This window comes from Molothrus ater, chromosome 8 (genome assembly GCF_012460135.2).
Source record: "Molothrus ater isolate BHLD 08-10-18 breed brown headed cowbird chromosome 8, BPBGC_Mater_1.1, whole genome shotgun sequence".
NCBI classification, from domain to species: domain Eukaryota; kingdom Metazoa; phylum Chordata; class Aves; order Passeriformes; family Icteridae; genus Molothrus; species Molothrus ater.
In genome coordinates this window covers 20,755,800-20,779,947 of record NC_050485.2, presented here as the reverse complement: position 1 = coordinate 20,779,947, position 24,148 = coordinate 20,755,800, and the positions used below count along the sequence as shown (strand labels likewise).

The 24,148-nt window shown below is 35.1% G+C and overlaps 1 protein-coding gene across 2 annotated transcripts in view; it reads right to left on the bottom strand.

Moving 5' to 3' along the window:
• The window catches only part of DNTT (DNA nucleotidylexotransferase), a 100,566-nt gene that overhangs the window by 40,703 nt on the left and 35,715 nt on the right, over positions 1–24,148 (bottom strand). For both annotated transcript variants that reach the window (XM_054515589.1, XM_036386212.1), the window contains 4 exons: positions 18,106–18,276; positions 16,746–16,817; positions 13,956–14,079; positions 12,718–12,850 (listed from right to left, as the gene is read on the bottom strand). In XM_054515589.1, coding sequence (XP_054371564.1) covers positions 12,718–12,850; positions 13,956–14,079; positions 16,746–16,817; positions 18,106–18,276 — 500 coding nt within the window. The remainder of the gene's footprint in view (positions 1–12,717; positions 12,851–13,955; positions 14,080–16,745; positions 16,818–18,105; positions 18,277–24,148) is intronic.

The following is a 24,148-nucleotide window of genomic DNA, read 5'->3' as shown; positions in this document are numbered from 1 at the left end:
ATAAGATAAGAATGGTGAGGGTCAAATCTACATTGGCTAAGTGTGGGTGTAGTACCATCTATTCTACTGATAAAAATGCATACTATAACAACATCAAGACATTTCATAAATTAAATAAGGATATTATAGCAAATACATAACATCCCCATTGGATATTGTATCCAATGACGATACTATCACTAAGGTAAACAAATTAGGTGCAACTGGACACATTAACCACTGTAAAAGGACCAAATAAACGGATGTTTTTCTTGTGTTTATCCACTAGACCTGTCTCTAGCTGTAAGATATGCCAAGATAAAAGGAAAATATTCTGCCATCCTTGATCAGTAGCACAAGATAAAGCATGTAAGGTTATTACCTTATGAACAAGCATGAGTTTGTAAGTACATATTTGAGAGGAAGCAATCCACAAGGCTTTAGTGGGGTTGAGTTTTGGCTTTCCAAGATAGGCCCTAGTGGTATGATAGAACAGTTATCATAGCAGATGATGATAACCAAATCTGTCATATTAGATTTTGCTGCTATTTAATGCTGATTTTCCATTCTTCAAAAAGATTGCCTAAAACATTTCCATCTACCTCTCCCACTGTACAGCAACAATCCATAATACATTCCACCACTTCCAAACTAAAAGGACTATTTCTGACTATATCTTTTAATTTATGCCTTTCATACATGATTTATTGTAAACCTTTTTAGTCTTTTCCCGTTATCTGACATGTAGAAAATAGCCTGACTCATATTGTAACAAAAAAAAAAAAAATAACCAGCAGCTACCTCCTTGTTATTATGTCACCACACCACTAGCAAGATCACATCACACTTAATTAAAATGTTGCGGCTACTCTTGCTCACAGGGGTCTGCAAAACGTATCCCCTAGTTGCAAGGTCACCGATGTTTGCAGCTTTTCTCATGATTATCTGACAGGAAACATCATTCTTAACTTGTGCTGTCAACCATGCTTACAGCAACTAACCCTTCTACAATAAACTTGGACTGCTGCTAAAGAGTCTATCAGCAACAAGTAAACTCTGCTATAAATGTCCTGTTTTCAAGCCAGGTTCCTGGGTACAGAACCATGGAAAAAATTACAAAGTGCAATATGTAGCATAATTAAAACAGATTTTTGATCTCTTGACTCTAAACATCAAGTATTTGCTTCTGCAATCTCTGAACCATGTGGCACCTGAACCTGAAGAACTCTTTTGCACACGGTGAGCCACAGAACACTATTGTTTGTCACAGTAACTGCTCACTAAGACAATGCAAAATTCTCAGAACTTCATCTCTGACACAGATGCCCTGAGACACTTATGTGTAAAGCATATTAATAGTAAGAAATACACTCAAAACCATTGAGGCATCAGAAACTTCTCAGAGAAAACAACACACATCCAAGAAACACTGCACACAAGACAAAATGTATTAAATAATTTCTATTTCTCTCCTGAATCACTTAGGCACAGGCACTGCAAATCATAGGTAAGAGATGCTGAAGTACCATTGTGTGCAACAAAACACGAAATAGACACTTGTTTCCTGGTGCACCTAGATATGTCTAACAGAAAGCTGGCTAAGCATCATTAGCACTATTCTGTCTGTCTTAATTAACATTAATTAAGCCTCTTAATCATAGCCAAGCCCTATCCTTGGCCTATTAATGTTACCTTAGAGCTGACTCTACTGCTGGGAACTTAGTCTAAGAGTGCTGCCAGAGTTTTGTTCCAACTACCCTTCATGCAGAGTTCTGATGATTTTCCTTTAGGAAGAATGTCACTTTCATCTGCAAGTCTCTTACTGTTACAAAGACAATTGTTCTGTCTCTCTTCATTCCATTCCCACCTTGAGTGGCCTCGACTTTGTAAGGCATCCTCTTCATAGCAGGTGAACCCCAATGAAACTATTTTATAGATAACATGTAAGGAAAAGAAACTATCAAACTAGGCATCTCCATCTCATCAAAGCCATGTATAGCTTTGATTTGACCTCTTGTGCTTTATGTTTCTCTTTTATCTTACTACTTTATCTGAAATCTCCTGTCTTTTTTTAATTTTGCTTCCTCATCTGTCCGTTAGTATATTCCACTATCTTAAAAGTCCTCCTTGTACCCAATGCCCTATAACTTTTAGATTTTTTACTTACCAGTTTTATGTAGTATCATGAATATATTTTATTTTAGAGCTATTTATTTGTGAGACAACTTGTAAGATACTTAGGTGCTCATCCATATATGGAAAATACTTTTCAAGTAGCATATTTTAAATATTATACTTGAACATGCTTCTTGGCCTAAGTATTAAAATTGATCCATTTAAATTCACTGGCTGAGCATTTCAGAAAACTCTGCATGGTATTAACTGAATTCATGTCAAATGTCTATAAGAGACTCTCCAATTATTGTGACTCTTGAGAGAAGTACTTCAAAATATGATGCCTCTCCATAATATCCATGTAAAAGGCAAAAAACACAAACATTTTATGAAAAAACCCCTCACTAACAACTTGAAACATTTGGTTTTGGTACAAATTCTGAGTGATAATTTTAGCTGATTGTGTATTCTCTCTCTAATCACTCAATCTATAATTCACAGAGAGGATTTAGTAAAGCTGGCCAAGAAAATGAGAAAAAGCAAAAGGATTTAGGTGGACAGTTGAAAATAAATGAGACAGAAATATTTTAATACAAGTTGTCAATTCAATTTGTTGTCTAAATACTCAATCAAAATATTTCAGTGATCTTGCAAAGGCATTGTGACGCTTCACAGAGGTTTCTGTACCTCTGTCTCTTCCAGATGCATATCCCTTGTCTTTAGATGAAATGACATCACATCAATATGAAATTTCTATAACTGAGGCTAATAATGAGAGAGAAATTCTAACTAGAAAATTCATTTTGCTAAAGAAAAAAAACCATTTTAATTATAGCCCCTATCAGGAAAATAATTACATTTCTGTACAATTCTTCATTGAGAATTGAAAATTTTCACAGAAAACAAACAATAGTCATAGATATTTTGGTAGATACGTTAGAAGTAACCCTAAACATAAATGTATGATTCACTTCATTGACTAATTTCATTTCTGGGCAGACAGCTGCTCCATAATCCTGTTGGTATGTTTTGGCCTGCAATACCTATTCCCCAACAGCAATATACAAATTCTCCTATCCTCTAGAACTAAAAAGAAAATCCAAACCAAACAAACAACAAACCAAACATCACTGAAATGCCACTAAAATTCCAAAAAGAATGAATCAAATCTTCACAGAATTTAGACTGTCTATGCCTTATGAAGCATACAATAAAATTAAAAACTTAGTGGAAATTACTTATTCATATTCTCCCTTTATCATATTCCCTATGTAATATACCTAATATCAGTAGCACAAGAAAGAACAAGTCTGGCAAACTGCTTGAGCCCTATCTTATACACCTCAAATTCATTGCAACTCATATAACATGACTCTACTACAGAAAGTCCTATAGTTACCATCTCTGATCTTGCACAATTTTTTATCATAAAGAGCTGCTTGTCCTTCTTTCTACAGAGTTTGCAAATGAAGCTCTTTCAGTCTATGAATACATATCTGGACATGTTAATGTTAGGTACCAATTATTTGTACAGCTTCCCTTTTAATCATAAGAGCTTTTATTCGCCCATGCCTTATCACACTAATCCATTCCCAAACTACCAGAACATTCAAAGAGCAACAGTTCAACCCTAATGCAGCTTATTAAATTATACTGATAAATCAATTTTAGAGCATGCTCTGTATCATGCAATCTGCCTCCCTGCCTCAGCCCCAGATTATGTGTTATAATAATACCTGGGGCAGTCAGACTTGATGTGATTTTTGTTTTTAATGATGTGGTCCTATTCAGACTGTCTCAGCAACAGTGTCTGGGTCCTGTGAAAAAGACCTTTTCTGAATTTTATTTAATACACTCACTGAAAATTATGTATTTGTACATCAGAGGAATGTACAAATTCAATGTTCAAGGAAGGGCAAAGCATTTCCCCTTTCAAAACACCAGAGCAGTGGTTTTAAGGTAAGTCATACCAGAACTTAGCAATTACATGTTTAATTTCCATAATGCAAATAGTAACCACCACTGCATATGCTAATTGTTCTAAAATGATGAATTAATACTTTTCAGTTGACCTAGCATAATAAAAACCACAATTTTTATTGCTAACCTTTTAAAGTGGGAATGGTCAGTAGGATATGCATTATTAAGTATATTCATTGATAAAGCAGGACTATAAATAATTGTATCATACTCCTTTTATAACTTTTCAAAATATTCATTTTGGCAAAACTTGTCCAGAAAATTGTGTAAATAATGCAAAATGAGTTTTACATTTTTGGAATTCCAATGGTATATTATCTTTAGGAGTGGCACTGCAGAAGGCACTGTAGTTTGGAGCTGGTGGTGCTGTAATTGGTACTGACAGCTGTCACTGCTCCTTTCCACTTAGGTGGGTCTAATGAGCCAGCTGTCATGGGAGATTGGTGTTTGTTTCAGTGCTGGGACTTCACATCAGGAGAAAGCAACTTAGCTGTAACTTATCATCTGACACTCACACAAGCTACCCAAAATGGCAAAACTGAACTCAGTGCTGAAACCTACTCTAGCTAAGGACAGCACTGTTCTCTTGCATTTCGATAAGCAAAGCCACTGGGAAGGGAACACAGGCAGTGTAAATCACTCAGCTCAGCTTTCTGCACATCAGATGCCTGAGATGGCTTTTCTTGGGTCCCACGCTGAGCAGTAAACCCACAAGTCCCTTTGCCCATGCCTGCCCTCATACACAGGGCAGGTTTTATCACAGTGAATCATCTCTGTTACATAGTGAAGGTCTTGAGACACTCATCCAAAAATGAGAACAAACATCAAACAGAATTATGGAGACATCAAAGATGCTTTTGAACAAACTATGGTAGATTTCTAACAATTTCTCTCACTTTTTGTGTGTGTAAAAGGCATACTATGTTGTAAACACTAAACCCATGAAAAGATTAAATTAAAACATTTTACATTAGTACAGACTAAACCAATTTAAAAAACATTGGACATCTACTGTTTAGGTATATGATTATTTGTAAGATGTTAGAATAATTTTCTGAGGGGAATGTGCATTGTTAACTGACTATTCTTCACACCATTTCATAAAATGCTTTTAATGTGTGACTCCTTGTCAAAAAAATTTCATCACTTCTCAGTCATGCATCTTTCTTAAAGTTTTAAATAGATCTTTTTGAGTTACTCTTCCTTAATTTCCATTCACTGACAAAACAAAGATGTGAATTTTTTGTCTCATCTCTGCACATTATCACTAGCATTGCACAAAAAAAGGTTCTTCTTTTGACATTGCATCTCTATAAATGGATTAAATGAGCTGTGAATATCAGCATTTAACCAATAAAAAGAGATCTTTATTTATTTAGAATGTATCAGATCTGCTTCATCTAAAAGTCTAATTGAAAAGGCTATTCAGGTCAGCTGTGATATTAGGAGACAACTGAATCACATTTAATGCTGCTTAAAGGATGTGAATGGGCTGAAAGAAAAATTAAACCATGGCCATTAAAATTTAATTTGACTTAGTGAAGCCATTAACATTTTGGTTTTATGCAGTGGCAAGCATTCTACAAACATTTCCATATAGTTTAGAAACCTAGAAGTGCCAAATGGATGACCCTTACATAGCAAAAATGATTGAAAGTGACCTTACAGGGCAAATCAGGGAAAAAAAAGCAAAAAGGAGAAAAAATGCTTAAATAACATTATTAGCTGTCATTCTGTTCTTCTTTCAGATATAAACTGTCTTCTAGTAACTGCTCACTTTGCTTTTCATTTAACATTCAATTCATTTGGATATCAATGAACATGACATGAAGATGTGGAAAGAAATAAGCTATTTTTGAGATAATTCCCTGTCTTCTTCTAGTAGTGTACCTGGAGTATGCTGCTTTGTCAACACAAGTTTGCCTTTGCAGTTTGAAAATTCCACTCCAATATTCCCTATACACTGTAATAAGAAATATTGTTAATAGCACAAAGCATCCATCAATGCAGTAACTTTAAAAACTTTCATCAGTTTCAAATGAAAATTTTGTCTAGATTAAAATGGTAGCACATCTCATCATGTATCATAACTAAAATTTCAGACTGACTGCCTCACAATGATATAGAAACCCTTAGTTTCAGTTTTTAATCTCATTTTTTCCAATTAAGCCTAAAAAGAAAACACCAATACAAGAGCCTTTGTATCATTTTGGGACTGTTAAAGAGTCTGAGATTTCATATCTTGCTTTATAACGTGATTTGTATTGCTCTGGCTTACTTACTAGCAGTCACCATCAGACTTGATAGGAAACAGAAAACATTAAGCACTGTAAAGGCTCTTACAAATGCATTCCAGAAGGTAAAGGGTGATCATAGAAACTGTAAGACTAAGGCAGGAAATTTTCTGGCTCTACATACAGAGTGTAAAACTTCTGGATTTGCAGAAATCAGCCACCTCCATTTCCAGCTCTATGCTTGATCCACCACTTGAACTAGTTTTAGAGATAAGAGAGGCACATAGCAAAACAGCATCCTTCTAATGAGCTAAAAAGTCTGTAAAAGTAGGAAAGGGTCAAGTAGCGTAGGGCATGTAAAAAGCTTTGAATCAACAAGTTTTTGAAAGACTTTCAAAGTATATGCTTGCTGAAAGCTCAATTTTTATTAAGTTTCATGGATTCTTAAAAAGTTCTTTTTGTCTATGACTCCCAAATACCTTATTCATCAGTTTCTACTTCATGATTCATTGTGGCTAATAATAGATGAAATGACTGGGAAAATAATCAAAGCTCTAATGACAAAAGGAAGTATCTGAAATACTTCAATAGATTATCTTTTAAATTGACTTGGCTAGCCATTAATTAGATTTTCTCCTTTCCCAACTTAATTTTTAATGGATTAAAAATTAAAAGCAGAAACTTGTGATGATCCCTGTTCTTTCACAGTTGCAGTGCTTCTAACTCCTGCCAGAGAATATTTTTACTTGCAGTGTATCAATACCTCGAGTTCAAACATTTCTAATCCTAGGGAGTTTGCCAAGGCAAAGCTGTTTTACTAAGTTTTGAAACCAGATCAGATTAGAACATCTCCAGGTTAAAACTCTCATCCAAAGTTGGCTACAGTTTAGCAGAGGAAAGGCTGTGCTCATGAATGATAGCCAAGCAGTCTCTCCAGTCCGTTGCTGGAATAATTGCTAGATTATTGCAGGATCTGCTTAAATTTGAGTGTGTGCAAACTACTATATCAGCTTGAATGTTCAGCGAGCAGCCTTGCCTCACAACTCCTTTAGAGCAGATTTCTCCCTGGAAAAAAAATTAAATACCAGCATATAAAAAAATCTAATTCTTTCAACAGCAGTAGAAAAAAAGTGAGCAGAAATTACAATATTTGGACTTGAGTACCTGGATATGGTTTATATCTTCTCTTACCACAGTCTGTGTTTCAGAGTGAAAAAACCAAAGTAGAATAAGCAATCTCTGCTTAGAAGTTTGCCTAAAATCTTACCGTAATAATCTTTTGCAAAATTAATTCTATTAATTTAGCAAGTAAGTCCTTGCACTATTTTAATCCTAGATCTGAGGAGAAAGAAAATAATTTGTGTAACAGCACTTCAAATACATTTCCTCTGAGAACCTGAAAAAATTTGGTGTTATGTCAGGAATTCTAACCTCATTGCAGAACGTTTACAGCCTCCAAAAGTTATTAGGAATATCCAATATCAAAAGGTCAAATGGAGCTTTTTATCAGGATCAGAACTTGTGATCAGATGTTCAGTGATTTATCAAGAACTTCAGCCACAATCCACATGACAAGCTCGATTAAATAAAGCACAGAGTCTTGTGTATATTCCAAAGCCTGGAAAGTGTAATATTCTTCAGACACTCAATCTCACAGTCTCTCCTTTATGAGCATGTGCCAGCACAGTTAGATAAATGTGATTCCACATGCCATATAGAAGTCTTATTTCTGAAACGAAGGTGCCACAATAACCTTGGTTATTTATCACTGCATGAACCTTTAAATTAATCTCTCAAAGTGTTTCTTTGTCTCAGCTATTTCATCATATCTCCAAGATTGAACGAAGATATATCTTTAAATTATTTTCTTGGTACAGAACAGGAAAGAGCAGAATCCTGTCCCGTGTCATTACTTTATGCATTCCTTTGCCTTGTAGGAAATGTCACTGCACACAGGAAAGAATTTTTTGCATTGTAATATCCAAAAGTATGGCAGTGGTGCCTGACAAACACAGTCACCATATCCTTTGCTCTCTTCATTGCTTTTCTATTAATAATTCTTATCTACAAATGTTACAGAGTATCAAATCCTCATTTCTAAAAGATAAAAAATTCAAGCAAGGAGATAGTGATCTACACTCAGGTTCATGTTAGGACAGAATTAACAATAAGAGAGACTGGGAATATAACTTCCTTGAAGACTGATAAAGCATGGAAAAATTAACCTCCCATAAAGATAAAAAAAGACAAGATACACTAGTTATTCTTCAGGATGCAATGCCCAAGACACTTGAACAGCTTCTTCAGATCTGCAATATGAAAAACTACCCAAAACAAAACCTCTCATTAGTCTACTTCACTTTCTCTAAAGGCTAAGGTTGGAGAAGCCAACAAGAGTGTGTCTAAGTAAGTATTTGAGAAAGTGACAAGTGAAATCATAATACTAAGAGGATCTCTAAATAATTAAAAAAAAAAAAAGTGCCTATGGATAATATGGCAACCATGCCCTCACACAGAGAAACAACTCTACTGCTGCAGAGCTAACCACAACTGTTACATCCAGCACAATAAAACTGAACCCTAATTTGTAAATAATTTGTGAATCATATGGACAGGGCACACAGAAAACCATTCTGAAAACATAGTTCTTTTATATATATATATATATATATACATACACACACACACACATATATATATATAATATTCTTATTACTGTATGTAATTCTTATTCTAGATCCTTTTCTGAACTTCTCTAGCCAAATTTGGAGGCTGTGGGTATCAGTACTGAGATATGAGCAACCAGTAAAGAGACTGAAACCATAAACTACACATAGGATATAGTGTTTCCTCCAAGCTCTTATGAAGCCTATAATTTAGATCACATACTGGGGCAAAACCAAGTATCAGCAGCTAAATCAAGTTAGCTAAAACCCAGGATCTTACAGAATATCATAATGCTCCAGTGCCTTGTCATTACTAATGACCCTACAACAATGCTAGTATTACTATTAAAGGCATTAACATACTGCTAATAGGAATAAAATATTCTGTAACATGCAGTGATATCCACAAAATGAATTAATGCCGTTACTACAGAAATCTCCTTAATTCTCTTCATGGAATAAAATTACTCTTCTAATACCCACAGGAAAAAGAAGTTGTCAGGTCCACAATTTAACTCATTTAAAAGTGATAACACACATTAGCCTAAACTACACTCCTGTCTTGGATATAGCTGGGACAAGTGCATTATTGATCAGGGATGTTGCTTATTAGAATAAGGGGTTTCTTCTCCCCATCCCAGGGCCCCTATTTATGTAGGAAGGGATACTTCACCCTCGGGGCCTTGTGTAACCTATGAAGTGCTATTCCCCACCTCAGAATTTGTCTCATTAGCTTATCACAAAATAAGAAAGGCTGAGCACTGAATATAATACTATGCCAATTCAAACAGACTTTGCATGGCAAATTCAGGCTTTCTAATAACGTTGTCTGTGGCATGATTTATATTGCACTATCAGCATCTTTGATTCTTCCTCTGCAGTCACCCTCCCTGACACCTTACCTGAATAGAAAATGAAATACCTTCCACACCATATGGGTGTGATTTATTTTATAACTACAAGTCCTCTATTTCTGTATTTCCACGCATTACAATGTTGCAATTTCTGTTTCAAAATGACCCAGATAAGTGTTGGAAAAGGTTGACAGAAAAACAAAAAGAAAAACTCTCTCAACATCTCTATTGAAACTATACCTACTGAAACTCAAGGAATGTTTTACAGCAGTTCCTGTAGGAAAGCAACAAGGGATAAACTTATCTAGACTTCATTAATTTATTAATTTCTGCTCCTGAATTATTTCAAATTAGAAAGATATGAAGGGTTGCCATCATGATTCTTTTAATTTTTAGAAGACTAGGAAAATAAGCCATACAAAAGCCTAGAGGTGAAAGATGAATCAATCCAAAGAAAAGTCCATTAACAAGTTTGCTGGCATTTAAAATAAAACAGAACAAAAACCTATTAGTTACTTTAGCTTTGTACTATGCTTCTTAATTTTGATTTAAAGAGTTTCTTTATCATCTGATCTCTTGACATTTCAGGAATTTAAAGGAAAATATCTAGTAACACAATAAATATATCTACCCATGTGTGTACATAATAGATTTAGGGAAAACAATGTAACTTTCATCTCTACTTTCATCTTTCATTTCTATTGCATCTCCATAGCTGCAGATCTCTATGGAAGTTCTGCTTGTTTTGATTCATCCAGTTCTCCTGCATAGTAAGGTTTATGAGACTCATGACTTTGAATTCTCCAACCAAAAATCTGGAGGAAAACAATCAACTGTTAATTTCTTCCCAAGCTATGAAACAGGACTACAAAGCAAGGCAAATCTGGGGCCTGGGGAATCCATATATCATTCAGGGCAATCATGAGCTATTTTTCCTCTTATAACAGCAGTGTACAGGGTGTAGAATGAGGGAATTGTTTAAATGATACAGCTTGCCTATTTTATTAAAATATTTATATAATGATGAAAGGAACAAAAAATAATTTGGTAATTGAAAACTGTGAACTACTAAGCTTACACAAACTTCTTGCTGAAGAGCATTTCCACTACAGGTGACAGGCAAAAAAGAACAGATGTAGTCAACCCTATTGCAACTCAGCAATTAAAATATCGGTGCCTGAAAGAGGTATCTCAATCCATCAAGTTATCTGCAAATCCTACACTGCAGCATTTCTTTTCCATGGGCTGGTAAAATACCATTAGGACTGACATATTGAAACCTATAGTTCAATATATTCTTGTACAGTTAAAGGCATGTAATTAGTATACAGAATTACCCACTAGCAGGCATCAATAGATACTTAAATAATTTCTCTTCTGCCTTGATACACCCATTTAGAGATACAAAAGCTTATTCTTAATAAAAAAGAGAATGACTATCATATCTCCCCACAACAATAAGCAACACTAAAGGCTTTGATTTGATTTGTGAGTCAAACTTTGCAAACTATGCTACCAGCAAAGCTCACAAATACATTACATTAGAAGAAACTGGGACTTTTCAGTAAATAACCTGTAAAGCTCTGACCCACCTAGATGTGTTAATCAATTACATCCAAGTTACCAATAACACAAGGTCTCTGACTGATTTGCATCAGTGGGGAGAGTCTCCTAAACAAAGATTCCCTTAAACAGAGACTCTCTTGAGAGACACCACGTGTCTCTGAAACAAAGACTCACAGAATGATGACACGAGGTTTTGAACATAAAATTTCACCTTGTTCCTAAACCTCAGGTCAGGGTTCCTACTTAGCCTAATGCTTCTTATTGACCACACAGTTTTATTGAAATTATGTAGCTTGAGGCTACTAACAGTCCTACAATAAATACGGGATATACAATGAATAATTATAAATATCATTAAAAGGGACAAAGATGATAAAAATATTCAACACAATTGCAGTACTGTAGAAATTATAAATTATAAAAGGTCTTAATTTAGTACTGGATTGAGTCTGACCTATCTAGGTTTACAATATTAAAACACACAGGTGATACATTAATGAATAATAGTCTTCTGTCTTTTGCTCTCATATCAGTTTTAGATGCATGAGAGTCACAGAATTGTGTATTTTGAGTTTTATGAGAAGAAGTATCTCTCAAAGATACTTTTATATTTAAAATATAGTCAAAGTCTTACAAAGTATCAAGTTCAGCAGCAAGAGGTAGAACTGGCTACATTTTTTTGGTTTAAGAGCATAACATGTAGAACAAGGAGGACATAATGGGAGACTGAGAGTAGAGCAAGGAAAGCAGAACTCCCGAAGACCATTCCTAGTCTCAGTACCGTGTTGTGTGGCTGTAAGAAACCTCTCAAGTGAGTGCTGAAATAATGTATTTTTCTGAACAACAGCTTTGGGTTTAGTTTTGCAGAGCAAGACCAAAATTATTTGTAATAAAAATCAACCAGGAAAGGAATTCTGAGATCATCCCATCTATATAGATGTTAGTATATATTTAATTTAGTCAGTGCTTTATAGTCATTTTTGTAACTGCTTATTCCAAGTATACTTCTAACAGTACAAACCAGACAGCCTTAAGCCTGTTTTATCTTTCCTTCAAGCATGGCCTTACAATAGTCTCAGCCTTGGGAATTCAGATGCAGTAAATCTAACCATCTACAGCAACAAAAAACAGGAACCCTGGACTGTCATAGAACTGCTCTCCTGTTCAAAAAAAACCAACCAAACCAACAAACAAACCCACAAAAATGTTGAAAACAAACTGTGATACTTTCCCACAAAGCTTCTTTGATTTTTCCAAGACACAAACATCTCTTTGTATGCACCTGCATAAAACAGCCAAGTGATCTCATTTTTTTTTACTCACCTCCTGAAACCACCAGTTATGGTAACTAAAGCATCTGGGAGAAATGTACACACAGTATTCTTGACAATCAAGCTCACTGCATCTGCTTCTGCCTTAGATACACAGCTAACAAGGTCCTCATAGTAGAGAAACCCTGGAAATCAAAAGGGAAAAGTGCTGATCACTCCACAGAATACTAAAATATACACACCATTATTCAAGGCCCAAATCACAGATGGTGTGGGTACAAGGGATCACAGGCCAGAGACAGACTCTTTCTTACCTCATCTTTGTCCTTAGAGTTTATATGTATTTTTGTCATTACAATTTGTCATGTAATTTGTCAACACAGCAACGACAATAATTCTCCACTTTCTTAGGACCTGAATATTTATAAATTACTCTAACTTCCCTATCAGTTCCCATCAATGGCATTTTTGTATGAACTGTTTCAAAAGGCTGTCTTTCCAAAATAATGGTGTTCTACACAAATATAGAGCCCAGAAGTATGTGAAATATCCCAGCTATCTTATTTCTGATCACAGAGCTCGGGTTGAAAGTACCCAGTATGGCAGCTTGCTTCACATTTCAATACGACATGTAAAATAAAGAGGGACAAAAGAGCACAAATACAAGAAATCTGATCCAAGGGAGCCTGAGGTGACAAATTTAATGCAAAATAAAGTTACATTATTTTAATGTCATATTATAGAATATGTTTTCCTTAATGTAACTAATTTCTTTGTTTAAATTAGTTCATTTATTTAGGGAAACAGTGTGAACACACAAAATCTGCGGGGAAGAAATATTATTCATGTGACCACATTTAACATTTTAAAGCTAAGATGTGCTAGGATTGTAGAAAAATTTTATAACTACTTTATTACAAGTCTACATTTATCAGTAAATTAGGGATGCCTTGAGGGGGACAGATCTCCTCTGAAAAGTAGTTCTGGGCTTTCCCAGTTTTGTAATTTTTTCACAACCTGTGCAATAATGAACCATTAATAGTTTTGTATATAAGAGATTTCATTTGGTATCTGTGCAAGCAATTTAAAAATATGCATATTCCTATGTTTTGAATGACACCATTTTTAATTAGGAGCTCAGCTGTTCCAAATATTTTCACCTAATAATTCAGTATTCACAAGACTGCAGCAAGAGAACAAATGTATAAATGAGCTTTGCCTTCCCCTGTGACTCTGTTATCAAGTTCTTAGAGTACTGAGATACAAGTTTTTATGACACTCTCACCTTACCTGCTTTCTGCATTTTTGACAGCTTCAGGGTCTTGTCAGCTTTTATCTCTTCCACAGTTCTCAGACCCATTCTGTACCATTTCTCAGATGTCTTCACTCCCACTCCAAAGACTGAAGTAAATTGCTAAGGTCAGTAGAAAAACATTTCAGTGTTGTTTTCTAAAGCAGCAGTGAATTAATAATAAGTAGCAACAACAAGGTTCCTCAGGGAAAGCAATGGGCAGAGTTAAGCCTACACTGAAGACAAAGAGTGTGATACAAACCTAAAGGTTCAGCTTCCCTTCTTTGCATGACTACATTTAACAGAACTGGTTTTATACATGGACAGTTCTCATTAACATGACATCCAAACAAAAATATAGCAGTAGTCCCAGCACCTTTATGTAATTTCCTAAAATGTACACTTTTAACTGAGATTTGAAATAAGTTTTTTTTTTCACTCCATTTCTTAATAGAAATCAAACAGTGACATTAGGTAATTCGATTCCCTGACACTGATGGGATAGAACGAGAGATGTCACAACTTTATATTCAGAATTTGACTGACATTATGGCTGTATGCACTACCAGCTCTCAAAACAAAAAAAAGGCAAAAAAAAAACCCCAACCAACCAAACAAGAACCAAACAAAAAAAAAAGGCAAAAAAAGCAAAAAAAAATAAACAAAAAAAAAAAACCACCCCAAAATAAAAACCAAAAACCCACACATCCCCGAACAAACCAAAAAACTGACACACAAAAACCAACCTAAAACACCCCAAAATCTAACAGTCCACCGGAAATTTTTGTGTGGTCATATTCCATCTATTACAAAGTAATGTTGTTCACTAAGTTATTACCCACAAAAGGATGTAAAGCAGAAGCTGTAAGCATGATTCACTGGGTTGCTATCTCACATGAACACTGATATGAAAGAAGAGGGAAAACTTTCATGTTTGCCTAAAATCATGTTCTTTATGTTCAGTTTGTCAATATTGTAGCTCTCCACCTTGCATTGTACTTCTATGGAATTCAATGAGCAGCTGTGTAAGACATTAATAACTACTCTTTTCCATTGAATCTACAACCTCTGAATCCCAAACATCCTAGCTTTATTTTGTGGTTTTGTGAATATATTAATTCCTTTGAAAAAATTAAGATTTTAAAGTGAAAAATTAAAATAATTTATAATATTAAATAGGAATTGCCCTACATTTTGTATATAATGTGTGAAATTACCTACTCTTTGTCTGAATCATGGGATGCTTATAAAAGGATATAATTCTTTAAATACTTTGATTGTTATCTCAATGTTTTTGCTAGTGATGAAATATTTTCAAAAGTGTCTATTACTGGGTTTTAAATTATTCTAGGAGACTTAATTAACACTGAGACAAAGAACTAAAGAAAAAGGATTCTATGCACCCAAAGCTTTAGGGGAAAAAACAAAATTGTGGTTTTTTCTTTCTGTACTTAGATCCATTGTTATTTAGCATGTTTTTAGATGCTAGAGATGCTGCCAGCAGTGCAGCACAAGTAACAGGGAGCCCATTTCTTTTCAGCTGGTGAAACCAATTACACAGACTCACTCTTTGCGGCACCCACTTCTGTAAGAAAGCAAATTGACCTCGTCAGTTCATGTCCCTACATCTAAAACATTGACTATAACTTAATTCAGTAATTTGATAACCATGGCCCTGGGGCCAGCAGTGATCTTTCAAGCCAATGATAAGTGAAGCAGCAGGTACTAGGACTATGCTAAACAGGAAAATCTAAGAATTCACTAATATGAGATTCTTCAAAAATCAGTGGAAACAACTGGTTACAACTAATTTAGATAAAATGTTGAGATGTATGCTCAGCTAAGAAGTAGAGCCACCTAAGTTTGTTGTAATTTTGTATGTGAAACAAGGTATAAAGCATATTTGAGACAATTTGTCTCCTAATAGGTTTTTTTCTAATCTCCAAGAGATTTTTTTAAACCCTGAAGATTTAATAGCTGTTCCTCAATCATGCTGTAATGCAATCATGCATTAATAAGCAAGACTGCTTCTTGAATCCTGCTGTACATGTGAATTTACACCTCTTTGAATATCACTAGAGGTGGCATCAACAGCTGTCACTGAACACCCTTCCATTGTAGGTCAGAGAGAATGGAAGAGCCTTTGGATAGCTGAAGCAAAACTGAGTGATGACAGGGAGAATTAAACAACCCTTACTCTGTTTTAATTTTTCTGAAGACCGAGGGTAGCTATAGAGATCAAAAATGCAGATAAAATTTTTAAAAATGTTTGTTCATCTTGGACGTTTCCAATGGAGACTTCAATAAATATTTCAGTAATGGGAACTGCAGTATTTATGTGGTTTAAATTCCCTGCAACTATGAAGTTGTGTGAATAAGGCTCTACAATGTGCCTAAGGAAGAAACAGCTCCAGTCCTCCTGCCTCATACAAAAGAGAATTACAATAGATCTGAGTCATCTTCTTCATCTGGTATTTTCTTAATTCCAGAATAAAATGAAGTAATTTTAGAAGTATAAACAGATGCGGCAAAAATGAAACCAACATCACATTAAGTTGCATTACATCACTTAACAGCAACTATGTATACATCACATTAATTAAAAATAGAAAGATATTTCACATTATTCCTTGTCACCTTTTCTCAATATCCCTTTCTTTTTATTCAAGACCTATCCTTCTTTGTACTTGATATTGGTTTTCCATTTATAATAACATTGATGGCTTTGTCCAAGTTCTACTAAAAGGAGGGAAATTTTTAACAGCACCAACAAAACTCAAAGGATTTACCTTAAATGCCTTGTATCGCTCATCATTTAACACTTCTTTAACTCTAGAACTCTCTCCTTCCTCAATAATCTCCTAAACAAAGAAAAATATTACTTATAAAAAAAATTAAAAATCCATTTTAAGATCTTATTACAATTATAAGATTTAGTGAAATAATCTAAAATCAAGTTTTATCAATATTTATTAATCAATAAAAGAAACCCTAGCAAGCATATTGTTTTATTCCCTTAGGATCAAATTCTGCAACCCTTCTAAAGAAAGAAAATTGCTGAAGGATGAAGGAGAAACTGGAACCACAGAATAAATTTTACAGTCCTTATCTACTCATAAATTTACTCAAGGATGAAGTAGAAACTGGGACCATGGAATATATTTCACAGTACTTATTTGCTCATAAAGTCACAGCCAGAAAGCAGTTATTTATCACAAGCTATCAATGACTTGTCCTGAAAATTAGATTTCATTATTTGGTTATGTTTTCTACTCTCAAAAGTAAGACCATTGTATGAACAAATACATTTTTTCTGGAGTGTACATTTCTTTTAGTCTTTCTGATAAAAATTAAAAATAAAACTAACAAAGAAAACCACCAATAGCACCCCAACAAACCATCCTATTTTTTGTGGGATCACGATTGCAATCCCAGCCCCCACACAGCAGGTACTAAAAGCACTTCAGAGGGTGCATTCTTAACTGGTGGAATGGGGAAATGAGGAGCCAGAGCAAAGCAGAGCACTCAGCAATGACCCCTGAGCAGCTCCTGCTGGAGCAGCAGCACTCGGAGATGTGGGTCCTGAAAAGGCTAAGAACTAAAGAAAAATGCAGGGAATACTCCAATTTCCAGTAGGAATGTAGAGTTCATCCATCACCGGGCTAAAAGGCTCTCCTATAACTATATATAACTTGCTATAACCTAGCAAGGTAAGATTTAGCATTAAAGTACTAAAATATTTACCACTTCCACAAAAAACATATTTCTAATAAAGCATTCAGGTGAGTGAAGTGATGCTGCCAAGGGCAGAAGTCACATGAACAAAACTATTAACAGTTTAACTGTTGCATCCAAATCAGAGTGAGCCCTTAGAAATTACATGCAAAGCTGATACTGCTTTCTTTATTGCCTTGTATTTATTCACTTGTTACCCTCATTCCTAAGAGTGGGGGTTCCATGACACAGCCTTGTGTTATGACAAAAGGTTTCAAAAAATAGTTTCATTCTTGGAAGCATAGATAACACACTGTATTACAGGAAATGCAGAAGGTTTGTACACACACATAGATGTACCAGTGCTCCTCTCCATGACCTGGAAATGCTGACCTGTAAAAGAATCCATTGGCAGATAATTCAGAAGTACATTACCTCCATGATATCTCTGACTTGGTCTCCCATGCAGGGCAACCCTTGTATATCTTTCATTCTGGTTACTGAAAATGGAAGAGATTTCAGCAAAGAAGCTGCCCTTAAAAATTCCAGGCAGAATATTTCATTTTCTTTGAATTCATAATTCTCAGCCATTACCTCAAAGGCATCCTGGGACAGGGGGAGGTAGAGGGGAAAAAAAAAAAGTTAAAGTTTAATAAAAGCTTAAAATGCTCCTTAGAAAGATTACTTTGTATGCTAATTCAAGAATTACTCCTTTTCACTACATAGAAAAGATAGAGTTCATTAAAAAAAAGCAGACCAATTTTCTACCAACTTGAAGTTTTCCAGGTATCATAAAAATAGTATTTTAGAGCTAAGCTTGAAAACCTTTTGTGAGGTTTGCCTTCTGTATTCTATGTGGATCTTATAAATCTGCATCAAATAGAGCCTTAATTTTTAGAATTATGCCCAACCATAAGTAATCCAGCACGTAACATCTGCATTTTCAAACACAACCAAACAGGAATCTGTGGCAGTACTGGAAACCACCTTCATCTTTTTGAATATGTAGCCATGCTTCTACTTGGTAATTTAAGGAACAAATGCTCCTTTTCTTCATTTTTCAGATGTATAACTTTGCAAATAGAAACACATTTTCTTTATGGCTCTTTATGGTTTGGTTTATTTAACATTGCACTCAAAAATACCTGAGGGATATCCATATAGTTGTTTTTTTCCTAAATGATCCATATGAGGTCTATCTCCCTTCGAGAATATATTAAAAAATATTTATATTAATAGCACAGAATTTTAGAAGTTAAATGCAGGGAACAGACCACAGTGGTGTAAAGGAATTTTGTTGCTGTTTGCCACTGCAGAGTCTCAGCTTTTGAGAGGAAACCAATGCTGCAAAACCATCTTCTTGATTAGAGTGCTCAAAAAGTCCTGGGATGTTTTTTCTCACTCCCAAAAGGCAGCTTCTCACATGCACATCTGAAGTGTTCTACACCGAATAATCAGCCTTAGTGATAATTGTGTCTGCATATCCCAGCACGAGCCCCGCTGCACAGAGGTGTCAGCCCCTTCCCACTGCCAGAAGGGCAGCTCTCAGAAAAGCTGTGTCACCAGCACTACTGAAAAACACAATCACATGAAGCATTTCACTCAGAGGTTGTTGATAGTCAGTGAGAAAATATAATCAAAGCATTTTTATGATTCTAGCTTACATTTTTCAGTGTTTTCCTGCCTTTGTGAAGCTCATTAAGCTGTTTAAAATAAACAATTAAAGAGTATTGAATATTCATTATTCTCTGTGAAAAAAAAACAAACTGCCTGCAAATGCTGCAACTAATTACAGGTGTCTTTTAACATAAAACTGCTTTTAACATTCTTTTTAATAAAACATTTCTTTACTAAAAAAAGACAGCAACTGGACTTGTCTATTAAACAGTATAGCTCATATTGAGTAATATTCTAGAGGGGAAAAGCATACAAAAATCTAATATTATTTAATAAAAATCTACAATCTAATAGATCTCTGGTGAAGTGAACTTATGGTGATATAAAAAGGAAAGTTATTGACCATTTATTCTAAACTATTATATGTCTTACATGAAGCACCTTACCTTCACTTGATCAATCAGATCAATATTCAGATTACATGTTTAAAAAGTACCAGTTTAAAAGGAAACTAAATTTCCAGAGATTTCCAGCACATGAGAATTTCATTATCTTCAGAGTACTCTGCAGGGTCTGCTCTAATTAAATATGCAACAGAGCTGGGCTACATTTCAGTTCTTTGGTTATTGAAAATTTTCCTTCTGTCTCTGAAATTGTGGAATGTTTGTTGGTGAGACTTGGACTAGGCAAAAATGTGGGGTTTAAATGCACTTCCAGATTCCAGTGGATCAGATCCAAGACCCACTAAGATTTTGCTGAATTGTGTTAAAAATAAGAAAGGTGACAGATGTAGACAGAAATTCTGATTCTCATTTAATATCTGGTATTTAAGAACTAATAAGATAAAATATCATTAATTTCACCATCAAAGTTACCTGTAATCATCTTATATATGCAAAAAAATGCAAACTCAAATACTATAAATACTAAACATCATTCCTGTGAAACCAACAAAAAATGCAAAATTCTCAAATAATATATGAGAATGATTCTCAGAAAAAAATAATCAATAATCAATAATCATAATCGTTAGACCATGCTACTTTCTGTCTGCTGAACAGCTGACCCAATAACATTCAGCCTGATTATCAGAGTACAAGTCATGCAGAAAAGCAAAACAAATTAATGGTCCCATGTGCTATTTCGTACTATTCTCAACAACAATGTCAGATCTGGTCCATTGCTACTTGCAAAACAGTCTTTAATAAACTCAGTTTAAGACTCTGCTAGAACAGAAATTATAAATATTGCACAAAAAAAACCCCCATATTTTAAATCTAATCTGTTTTGTAAAGAATTTAGTACAGCTTCATGGAGTGGGCACTTTTCTTACAGTTATGCCTACGCTCACAACTTTGCTGCCAGCTTGGAAAACTGCTCCACACCTCCCTGCCATTGTTTCTCTACCATTCACTCTCTATTAGGACTGTGAACACTCCAGGGCTTGCATGCTTTCACAATGTGCTTGTACAGCATCTCTCATAAAAAAGGCTCCTACCTTACTTGAGTCAGCAAACATTACTGCAGCACAAATTAGCTAAAAGAGCCAAAGAGCTTAATAGCAAATTGTGACTAAAAACCGCAAAAATCTTACATGGTATGTGTTTGAGAACCTGTTATACTCAGAACAGCAATTTGAGTTAAATTGCTTTCCTTCTCAGTCACTCTTTTCTACTTGTTTATTTAGTAGGTTGCAAATCCAAAGGACAAGTCCTACGACTCATTACATCAGCATCATCAGTGTTTGATGATCATTCAAAAGCAACTGAAGTTTTAGAATGCAGCTTTCATTCAAATGATTTTCCTCTCTCTTCCACCTCTGTAAATCTCAATTTTGTATTTTGGTAGGAGGAGATCTTGGCATGTGAATGACCTTTGTATAGGCTGAGAGAGAAAATAAATACTTCAGGTGCTTATTCCAAGAAGAATTAAGCAATTTAGGCCAACCTGCAATTTTGACTGAAGTTACTTCCAAATAAATGAAATTACTCCTTTTTGTTCAGTCTGATTTTTTTGGTTTTGTATCTGGACTGAAAAGCCCAACACTTTCCCAGATGCTAAGATTTTATCATGTTATTTTACATAGGCTAGAAAAACAAAGGACCTGAGAAAGTAACAATAAAAGCATAATGTGCATGATCTCAAGGTCCCTGCATAAACGCCATTACAAGAAATAAACATATTAGTTCCAGTTGCTCCTCATATTAACAAACATATCAAGTTCATTTCTTGAAACAGAGAGAAATTCATGAGAATTTTTCATATTATTCCACATTATGTAAAAGAAAACAATACAAATGTGAAAAAAGATCTGCTGACACAGCACAGAAATGCAGTTAGTGTTAATCACAAAACAATGACCTGCATGATAGATACATTGAGTAATAAGAAATATAAAATACATATATATTACATACATTAATATAGTCAAAGAAAGCAACATAGATTGATGTGTCACACAAATTTAAACTGCTGAAAAGTAAAGATGCCTTTGTACTCTGTATTTTACAAAGCACCTTCCCATTTATCTTAAAAATCTGAATACATATTTACTCCTTACACCAAACAATCAATTATTTTTGAATAGGCATACAGTTTGCACACATTCACATCATAATTCATAGGTGCAGTCTGCAGATTTTTACTGAAGCAAGCTTTGTCAGTGGGACACTACATGTTATTAAGAGTGTCCATTCAGTTAGTGGTTTTCTACTACACAGCTCCCAAGTTCATTATAAAACTGAAATTGAGGATCTTCTGAGGTATGTTTTAAAATGAAATAATAATAATAATAATAATAATAATAATAATAATAATAATAATAATAATAATAATAATAATAATAATAATAATAATAATAATAATAATAATAATAATAATAACTGCTTGAGCCATTGGCATAACTGATACATTCTTCAGTAGATACAAAAGAAGAAAGAAATACTTCTTTTTTATTTTTCTCTAATGTAGTGGAAAGGAAACCAGGCATCTTTCCCGTGCTAAACATCCACATTCTCATTACCATGAGTAACAGCCAAAGCAAAGTAACATCCAGTAGCATTAGCAATAAGCCTCAGAATCACAGAACCATTTGCCTCTGACTTAATTAGTTTCTTCTGTAAGAATTAAATTGCATTTTCCTCACAGAAGAATGTCTTTCTGAATTTTATTGCAGTCTGATATTAGTATTCAAATCCAACAACCCCTCCTGGGCACAGCAGAATGACTCCTTTTATTTTAGCACAAGAAAACACAATGCAGCCTCCAAGTGTATATTTTCAGTGGGAGAGGGAAGATAGCTACAAATAAGCCAGAGAACAATACTGGAGCATTATATTCCATAATAACGTTCATATTTAAGACAAACATAAAGGAAACTTGCTAAGGTACAGACACTACTCAAAGGGTCTGCTCTTTTGTTTTGCAGTTTTGCCCATCTGAGCAGCCATAGATCACCTGTGAGTAGGGAGATGTGTTCAGGAGCATTCCTGGACCAGCCAGGCCAGCAAAGCCCCAGTAGGGGTTCCCAGCCTGCCTACCCCCAGGCCAGGGGACACTGGGGCCCAAAGACTGCACAGAGACCGAGTCTGAAGCAGTTGCATCTCTACCCCACCAACTGAACCATGGTTCCACCCTCTACTCCTTGGCATCTGACATTTGTAGTGTATTCTTCACGCCACAAGCCTTACTACACAACAGCTCAGAAATTATTTGACTGGGACTTGCCCCATACTGAATGCAATAACAAAACCTTGACATCTGCAATTTATGTCAACCCTTCTGTAGCTTCTTGCATGTGTAAAACTGGTTTGTTGTAACTTTCTGCAAGATATTTTCTGTTTATTACAACAGACAGGAAACATGAGACATTTGAACATTGAAATTGCACCTAGTATAATTAAACCACCAGTTTTTCCTCATGAGCTGTCATCAAATATCTCTACTACTTTTTTTAATTAGTCCTTCCTGATGAAATATATGCAGAACAGGACTCAAGATTAAAAAGGGTCACTAATTATCAATTTCTTCAGAAATCAAGTCCCCTAAAGCGCCTCTCCCAATAAAACAGGACGTATAAATCCTGTTGCATCCACATTGCTGCCTATTAGTGTCTGTTCCAATGTAATTACTACCCTTTCTCAAACACAACTCCTACTTATTTGAAAGGGGAACTGGATACAACATCTCAGGGCAAAGTCCAGTAAAAGGAAGAATCCAAGAATTCATCGAAGAATGCATTAGCAAATAATAGGTTTGTACCCCTGTTATGGGCATGATCAGAAGACAAGCTAACCAAAGAAAACAAAAAATCTGCAAGAAAAGGGAACAAGCCTGACCCACAGAATAAGGTTGTTATAACAAAATGCTACCATGAGCACATAACTCAAGATGGTTTGGACCCAATTTTCAGGATGTATGGTATTGACCCAAGGAAAATCTGTCATTTAATGGTTGGCTGCCCACAGCATGCACAAGTGAATTACACCAATGCTTCAGTGCATTTGCCAAGTGCTTGCACTGAGAAATCTGTTGGAATGCTTTTATTTGAATACATGAATTAAAGGATTAATACAAGGCCAACAAAACAACAGCAAATCTAAAAATCAGGCTCCTGTGACATTAGGCAGACTAACTGGCAGTTCTCCAAGGCATGGGCCAGTTCTGGCAGCCCATAAACACCCAACCCTTCAGCTGTCATTGCCAGGTTTGGCTGTGAGGAATAAGGGCAACAGCCCTGAGGAGTTCCATTACAGCTGTCAACATGCTGATTCTAGACAGACTCATAAACTCGCCCAGTTCCACCTCCAGAAACAAAATACAGCATGAACTCTGAGAAGTTACTCTCAAAATATGTTGAAGA